At 45.2% G+C, this 9,098-nt stretch overlaps 1 protein-coding gene across 3 annotated transcripts in view; it reads left to right on the plus strand.

Annotated features, from left to right (window-relative positions):
- Positions 1 to 8,759, plus strand: part of GABRA5 (gamma-aminobutyric acid type A receptor subunit alpha5) — a 95,758-nt gene extending 86,999 nt beyond the window's left edge. For all 3 annotated transcript variants that reach the window (XM_069559186.1, XM_069559187.1, XM_069559188.1), the window contains 2 exons: positions 2,884 to 3,095; positions 7,483 to 8,759. In XM_069559186.1, the coding sequence (XP_069415287.1) occupies positions 2,884 to 3,095; positions 7,483 to 7,782 (512 nt within the window). In that variant the 3' untranslated portion in view covers positions 7,783 to 8,759. The remainder of the gene's footprint in view (positions 1 to 2,883; positions 3,096 to 7,482) is intronic.
- Positions 8,760 to 9,098: the final 339 nt, after the last annotated feature.

The following is a 9,098-nucleotide window of genomic DNA, read 5'->3' on the forward strand; positions in this document are numbered from 1 at the left end:
AAAAGCCTTTCACCAGTAGCCTGTTTTTTTTTTTCCTCTCTTTTTTTTTTTTTTTTTTGAGGCAGGGTTGGTGGCGGGGGCAGGACAGTGTTTTTCAAATCTCCAGCAATCTGTCTTACATGAGATTTTGCTGCAATATTTTCACGAGTCTCATAAAAGTACTATTTTCTATGTTATCAGGCAGTTTTCTTTGAAATGTGCATGCCACTTCAAAATTAACTCCCAAGCTGCACTCAATATGTTGCATGTGATATGATAGTAATAGGTTATATATATAAAATAGAATATGATAGTAATAGATCATATATATATAATATAATACACATTACCGTGTGTGTGTGTTAGTTGATCAGTCGTGTCCAACTCTTTGCGACCAGGGGACCTTCCCGACCCAGGTTCTTTACCACTGAACCACCAGGGAAATGCTACATATTACCATATATATATGTATAAATATGAGCTTCCCAGGTGGTGCTAGTGATGAAGAATCCACCTGCCAATGCAGGAAACGTAAGAAATGTGGGTTCGATCCCTGGGTCCTGAAGATCCCCTGGAGAATGAAATGACAACCCACTCCAGTATTCTTGCCTGGAAAATTCAATGGACAAAAGAGCCTGGCAGGCTAAAGTCCATGGGACCACGGAAATTCGGAAACGACTGAGCAACTGAACAAGAATAACAAATGTATAAATAAACACATATATGAGATATATGCATGTATGATATGTGTATATATGTATACATAAGTATAAGAATCTAGAATATTATCTGACATCCCTGAGACATAAATCAAATTTAGCCACGTCTAGCTAGCTAGCACCTTGCCACAGCAGACATGATCCAATGTTTAACTCTTACTTGGGAGCTCATTTCATCAAATTCAACATTAAAAGTAATTTTATGGGTCAGCTGTAATGGATATTCATATCTTTCTAAACTGTAAAGTACTGTTCCCACCTCAGCTCTTCCTATTTTACTTTTTCTTCCAAAGAAGGAAAGGCGCCCTGCATTTCCTGCCAAAACTCCTGTAGGTGGAAGAAGCCGGAGATCCTGGAGATTTCCAGGAAGGGCTCAGGACTGCTTCTGTGCAACCAGCTCTCTGCCTCCAACCACGTGCTTCATCTGCCCCCTCTGATTTAGCATCAGGAAGGTGTGGGGGTTGGCTTGTGGCTAGACAGTGTTCCCCCCGCTCTTTAGGAGAACATTAGTAGATGGGCAAGGAAAAAATTTTAGTTTGGAGGATGCCTTATGTTCCAGTCTGCTTCCTCATAGAGATTTTCAACTAGTGTTAGGATGTTAAAAGACTCAAGGAGACACAAGAAGCCTGTTTAAGGTCACACACAGAGCACTGCTCTCTGGCACAATGATGAGCTGGATTTCTAAGAAAAATCAAAGGTGACCACTGATTTCTCATTAAGCGTCAATTCCATGCACAGTGCTGTGTTCGGTGAGGGTATGTAAATATCTCTGAAGGATGACACTGAATGAACACTAAGCTGCTATGACCACCAGCAACATTACACTCTTTTGATGCTGTTTTCTGGGGCTGCCCTAGTGCAGTTCCTCCCACTGAGGGCTTAAGCAATAGAAGTTAACTGCCTGGAGTTAACTGTTCTGGAAGCTACAAGTCCCAAATCAGCAGAGTTGGTTTTCTCTGAATGAAGGCTCTGTGTCTGGCCTCTCTCCTAGTTTCTGGTAGTTTCTTGGCATGTGGTAGCATAATTCTGGGTTTCACATGGGGTTTTCCCTGGGTGTGTGTGTGTGTGTGAGAGAGAGAGAGAGAAAGATACTAGTCATATTGGATTAAGGCCTACCCTAATAACCTCATTGTAACTTCATTACTTCTGTAAACACCATGTTTCTAAGTAAGAGCTGGAAAGTAATTCTGAGTTCCAGAGATTAGGACTTCAGCCTCTGAATGTGGGGAGGGTGGCGCACAGTTCCCCTGGAACAGCTGCACTGCACTCACACCCCGTGCATAGACATGTACCCTTATGCAAGCAAAACTGGGCTAAAAGGGAAGACAGAGCCTGTGGAAACTGCACGGGCTGTAAGTGTTCAGCAGACCTGGGTCTAGTATTGGCTCTCATTTGCCCGCTGGTGAATTTGAGTGCATTACTATTTTTAAATCTTTAAGCTCTTCACCTGCCAAATGTGAATATTGACACCTATCCAGAATGTAGCTTAGATCAGGGCCTGGCCCCTCGCAGATGCCCAGTAAAGGCTCAACAGCTCCCTCTGAGGATCTAGACTGGCTGCATGCTCACTGCAGATTTCCCCAGAAGACAAGCAGATGGCTACAGGCATGCTACACAGCAGCCTCAAGGTGACCCAGTTCGTTCTTAAAGGGAGTGCCAAGACCTAGATTCAGACGTGGTGCTTCTGTTGCACTTGGGTCCTCGGAGTCTGCAGGCTCCAGTAGGTCCATGGGAAAGTGAGTCTGCTTTACGAGTTTTCTGGCTCCCACAGTTTGTCAGGGGCACAGTGAGTCTTTGTGAAGCGCTTCCCCAGAGCCGTGGGGACATCCCTGCCCATCTCAGCTCTACTTTTCTGAGGAACACAAAGATGCCCCAGTCTTCTAACTTATCCGTGTTGGGCATCCGCTCTCTGCAGGGCTCAGGTCAGGACAACAGGGACGCAGTTAGGGTATGTGTACAAATCAGACCCAATCCCTGCCCGCCTCGATCCATGTTCCGGCAAAGGAGACAACGGACAAGATAAGGACACTGGCAGGGTTTAAAGGCGCGTGTTGTGCTATGAGACTCGTGGAGAGACCTGGGCTGAGACAGGTTCTTTCTGTCTGTGTCTCATGCAGGGGTGTTATGCTGGGGCCCGGTGCTAGAGCTGACCCTTGTTCCACTGTCCTCCCCTTATCTTGACCAGGGGTGACCACGGTGCTGACCATGACGACCCTCAGCATCAGCGCCCGGAACTCGCTGCCCAAAGTGGCCTACGCAACAGCCATGGACTGGTTCATAGCCGTCTGTTACGCTTTTGTGTTCTCTGCGCTGATCGAGTTTGCCACCGTCAACTATTTCACAAAGAGAGGCTGGGCCTGGGATGGGAAAAAAGCCTTGGAAGCAGCCAAGATCAAGGTACTGACTTCATTTCCCTCCTTACTCCAGAGGAAACAGGCCTGATTTTATGTCCAACTCTAAGGCCAAGCGTTTCTCTTCCCTACGTCCCTCCCCCTGAAAAATGATTCCTTCCCTTATATTCACGGACCTTACAAAGTCTTATAACAGATCCTGTTTTAACTTTATTTTCAGTCACGAGCTTCATTCAAGGGAAAGATCTGATTTCATGGTGATGGTTTGGGCTTGTTTATCCTCAGGCCTATTACTTTTGATGAAGTACCTTCTGTCTGTTCAGGGACTGCTTACCCAGTTTTGAATTGTACAGTCAATGGTTCTGCTCATTCTTTTGCTACTTCACCATGCAGTGTCTTCTGCAAGGTGGCTGAAGGTCATGAAGGGAGCATTTGAATTGTTGAAAGCAATACAACAGCAAACACACCTGATTCTACTCATGAGATGATCTGGCTTGCTTAAACGAGGCAAGAGTTATCATGGGAAGCATTTTTTCTGTACAGAGCAATTAAGTGCTGAGTATATAGAAAGAGATTGGTGCCTGAGTCTAAAAAATAGTTAAAGAAAAAGGTTGTGCAACATTCCAACTTGAACCAGGTCCTTGGGGAAAAGAAAATAACATACATGGAAGAGAAAAGAAAAAGCACATGGTAAAGTGCTCATTATACCATACATAAAACAAACAAACAAGTGAGAGATGAGAGATGAGCAGGCCAGAGTTGCCAGAACAGGCTTGAACGTGAAACTCCATCTGTCCTTTGGAAATCATCACAAGGGCAGTCCTGGGGCCTTCCTGGAGACTGGACCCCAGACCCACGATGGCGCCTGGATACTCTGCTGCTGCTGAGGGCACTCGGGGGTGCACACCCACAGCTGCAGAGCTGTTTTTTCATTCAACTTTTCTTATGAAAAGTCCAAAGTTCTGACTTGACCTGGCCCATCGGATTCTTCCTACTTCCAAGCACTGTGAGTCCACTCCCACACTGAGGTTTTAGTCATGCAAGAAAGATCTGCTTCCAGGCCCAGCTCACCTGTATGGAGATGGAGGAAGGCCTAGTGGGGCCGTATCAGGCCCCTGAGGGCAGGAGGGGAGGGGAGAGGTGCCGGGGTGTTGGGGAGGGGGGCTTGACAGGCATGACTCTCCCAGACAGGTGTGTCTGGGGGAGGTGACGGGGGCAGGAGCCAGCTGAGCAGAGGAGGTGGTTGGCAGAGAGCTGGGAGAACACTGCGGAGGCAGAGGACTGTCAGACTGGGGACTCTTGACTGAAGGGTCCCAACAGGCAGAGCCACAGGAGTGTTCATACCCCAACAAACATGAAGTCTGGGGAGAGGGGCTTCCCAGCACCGTGTTGCAGGGAAGTAAACGTTTGCTATGGGCCTGGAACGGTGGACTGGAGGTGGCCCTCTTGAGTGGGGCAGCCAGCTTGGAGGTGCGGCAGGAACTGAGGCCATCAGGCTTGTGTCTGTGAGCCTAGGAGGAAGGAACAGTGCCCCTGGATGTTACCGAGTGGGCCGTCATCATCGTCAGCCACTTCATTTTCCCGTACCTGGCCTCCCTGTTCTTCCCACTCATCACAGGTCTGAACACAGACCAGAAGGGAGAGGAGGGCTTGGAGGTAAAGTAGTTTATCTCACTCCAGACTAGCACTGATCTCCTGGAAGACCGCGTGTTGCCCCCAAAGGTTGTGGAGTGGGGGGGTCTCATGCCCTTGACCAGTGGAGGTATCAGGGTATCTGCAGGCATCCCTGCCAGCAAGCCCTACTTTAGACATGGCGGTGAGCACGAATAAGGAAGCATATCCTTACTCTTTTTGCGTGAACTGGCTTTTACATACAGGCGGAGAAAACTTGAACACCAAACTGCTTACCATCATTACCTGTTGGGGTCTTCAGAGTTGGGGGTGCCAGGCAGTTTTTAGGGGTGAACACCTGTGAAAGGGTAGAGGAAAAAGTTCAGGTTGACCGTGAAGGGAGCGGTCTGCTGGCCCTGCGCCCTGCGCTGGGCAGCAAGTCTTCCCGGAAGGAGCACCAGGGCCCGTCTCCAACCACCGTGACGGTCCTCAGGCTTGTGTGCCGCCTCCCTCGAGCAGGACACCCGCGCCTGAGACCACTCTGCTGTCCTCCAGTGTGTGCCCTGCCCTGCTTACCCCAGGACGTGAAGGCTGCACAAGACGCTGACGGAGCTGGTCTGTCAGGCTGGAGGCAGCCCCGCACGGGTGCGCACAGAGCCACAGGGTCTGCAGAGAGCCTTCCTGCACAGTTGCTCACAGGCCTGCTCTGCTCTGAGGCTCACGGTCGTCCTCGCCGCGGGCCCAGGTTCTCATGCTCCCTGGGTCTGTGCACACACGTGCTCAACCTCGCTTTCCACCGCTGCTTCCTGCTCCCTCTCCATGCCCTTCCTCTCTGCTTTTTACCTTTCACATATATTTAATAGTTAATATATTTTCTTTTCTTTTTTAAAACTATAGTCACCAGGCTGTGCACTACATTTCCCGATCTTATTTATTTTAAAACTGGCAGTTTGCACCTTTTGACCACCTTCATCAACTTTGCTCCCCACCCCACTCTGACCTCTGCTGACCCCCTGTCTGTTCTCTGTATCTATGAGTTCAGCTTTTTGTTTATTTGGGTCCTACATATACGTGAAGTCATATGGTATTTGTCTTTGTCTGATTTATTTCACTTAGCACAGTGCTTTCAAGGTCCATCCCTGCTGTAAATGGCAGGATTTCCTTCATTTGGCTGAACAGTATTTTCCATTGTGTGTGTGTGTGTGTGTGTGTGTGTGTGTGTGTGTGTGTGTAGTATATAGTATGAGGCTTCCCTGGTGGCTCAGCAGTAAAGAATCCACCTGCAGTGCAGGAGACACAGGATCGATCCCTTGGTCGGGAAGATCACCTGGAGGAGGAAATGGCAACCCACTCCAGTATTCCTGCCTGGAAAATCCAATGGACAGAGGAGCCTGGTGGGCTACAGTCCATGGGGCCGCAAAAGAGTGGGACACAACTTAGCGACCAAACAGCATTCATATATATATATATATATATATATATATATATATATATATATATATATGTATATGTATATTCATGGTCAGTCACTTCAGCTGTGTGTATATGCATATATATATACATATATGTGCATTTTGTTTAACTATTCATCTATTGATGGATAGTTGTTGTTACCAGTCTTTGCTATTGTGAGTAATACTGTCTTGGATGTGAAATTCTAGAACAGGCAAAATAGTTTATGGCATAAAAACTGAGAATAGTGGTTCCTTTTGCTGGGATAAGAATGGAAATGGGCTGGGAAGGGGCATGGTGACCTTCTGGAGTGCTGATGGTGTTCTGTCTTGATCACCGAGATGGTGATCTATTATCTTTAATGTATTCCTGTGTTTTTCTAAATTTAATTCAATGAGTCTATGTTAACTTGGTAAAAGAACAGAATTTTCCCCAACATTCTATCATGCGAATTTGCAAACGTGGAAATGTTGAAAAATTACACAATGAAAACCTCTACTGTTAACGTTTTACTGTGCTTCTGTCATCGCCACCTATCATTTATGTGACCTAACATCTATCTATCCATTCACCCATCCAGCCATCCTCAATCCATCAATGCTTCTTAACTCTTTCTTGATGGATTCAAAGTAAATAATACATTTCCCACTAAATAATTCAGCAAGCATATCACTAATTAGAGTTCAATATTCATTTACTGTTTGATTCTTTTGAAGCAAAAATTTATAGTATGACGTGCACAAACACTAAGTGTACTCTTGAGAAGGTTTGACGAACATGCTCAACTGTATAACCCAAATCCCTATGATGACAGAGCGTGTTGTCACACTCCAGAAGGCCACTGTCCCCCTTCCCAGTCCATTCCTGTCCTCGCCGAACCAAAGGGAACCATTTCCTAACTTTTCTACCGTAAACTATTCTGCCTGTTCTAGAATTTCACATTCAAGACTGGCCACACGGGGTTCTAAGCCTAGAAGTCTGTGGAAGGCTGTCCTCCGCCAGAGATAAGCTGATCCCCCGTCTGTCTCTATCTCTTTTGAGAACTGATGCTGCTAAGTCACTTCAGTCGTGTCCGACTCTGTGCGACCCCAGAGACGGCAGCCTACCAGGTCCCCCGTCCCTGGGATTCTCCAGGCAAGAACATTAGAGTAGGTTGCCATTTCTTTCTCCAGTGCATGACAGTGAAAAGTGAAAGTGAAGTCGCTCAGTCGTGTCCAACTCTTAGCAACCCCATGGACTGCAGCCTACCAGGCTCCTCCGTCCATGGGATTTTCCAGACGAGTACTGGAGTGGGGTGCCATTGCCTTCTCCGTGAGAACTGATAGTTGCTTGCAAACATCATGCCCTTACATTCTTCTTGTATTTTGCAGAAAAAAGAGCGTGAGCTTAAAATAAATAAGTCAACTAATGCTTATACTACTGGGAAGATGACCCACCCCCCAAACATCCCAAAGGAGCAGACCCCTGCAGGGACCACAAATGCCTCTTCAGCCTCAGTAAAACCTGAAGACAAGACTTCTGAAAACAAAAAGACTTACAACAGCATCAGCAAGATTGACAAAATGTCCCGAATTATATTCCCACTTCTGTTTGGCACTTTCAACCTAGTCTACTGGGCAACATATTTGAATAGGGAGCCAGAGATTAAAGGGGCTACCTCTCCAAAATGACCTTTTGTGCTCCCAAACTGCAAGAGAGCCATACGTCAGTGACGGGCACCAAGGAGAGGTTGAACTTGGGGGGCCTTCCTTATTTGGGCACTATCTTTCAGGAAATTTTTGCATGTTTAATTATATGTACAAATAATATTGCCTTGATGTTTCTAAATATAATGTCAGATGTTTCAGAGATGACACATTGATAAATAAATCAAGCCACTTTCTAGAAAAACAGGAGACATGGCACTGACACTCAGATGCTCAGCACCTTACACTGATAGTTTACAAACAAGCATATTTTTAACTGTTCCAAGTGTTACCTAACACTGTTTTTTATACTTCAGATGTCATTTCATACAAATTTTCCCAGCAAATAAATATTTTAGGAAATGCTCCATGATTATTACTTGACCAACTCTCACAAGAAACAGGTATCACAAAGAGCACATTTTGCATTGAAAATTCAACTCTGGGCATTTATGTACAAAACTAATTGCCTTTGATAATTCTTTGAAATTAAAGAATTTATTTGCTCTGAAATTAAAACTACTGCATGATCTTATGTTAAATAAAATAAATACTTATGCAGATATTTAATAATAGAAGCATATAGTATGTTAGATTGACAGATAAAATATTTCCCCAAGGAAAAATTTAACTATTTAAAAATTTTTTTTTGGTGGAATGGGAGTAAAACTTACTTCTGTCCCTCTGACCACCCACCCCTCTACTGACTAACTGAACAATGACCAAGAAAGAAAAGATCTTAAAACAAAAAGTAGTGTGATGACAGTCTTGGCATCTGACCTGAGCATACACTGTCGGAAACACTGACCACAATTCACTGCAGCCAGAGTATAGTGCTTCAGTGGTGAGAAATTGTAAATGAGTTATTTTCCATTTTATTTCCCTGTATGTTATTTCATGATTGACTTATTGCTCTGTTAGCTTTTGTATAGGAACCCTAAATGTTCATTAAAAAATAAAAATGAGACTGATCTTGTGGAAAATATGTCATTTTCTGAAAATATTTCAAATTTTGGTGGGTGTACTGACTTATTTTCTAAAGATGATATAAAGGAAACCCATCATGAAGGTACTTGGGAAAAAAGCCTCTTACTTAGCTGTTCATCTCTGTTCCAGTCTGATTCTTCTGGGTGGCATGTAAAGAGAAAGCTAACTTCAACCACAATGGGGTGAATAGGTAGAACCAGAAGTTCTTTCCATCACATACATCTCCATGATACAGTTCTCCACCGGTCTCTGCTCAATAGAGTCCTCCCTGAAGGTAAGCTTACTGTTCAGTCGCCATGCCTTTCCTTTTGTTG

Source organism: Ovis canadensis, chromosome 18 (assembly GCF_042477335.2).
Source record: "Ovis canadensis isolate MfBH-ARS-UI-01 breed Bighorn chromosome 18, ARS-UI_OviCan_v2, whole genome shotgun sequence".
NCBI classification, from domain to species: Eukaryota; Metazoa; Chordata; class Mammalia; order Artiodactyla; family Bovidae; genus Ovis; species Ovis canadensis.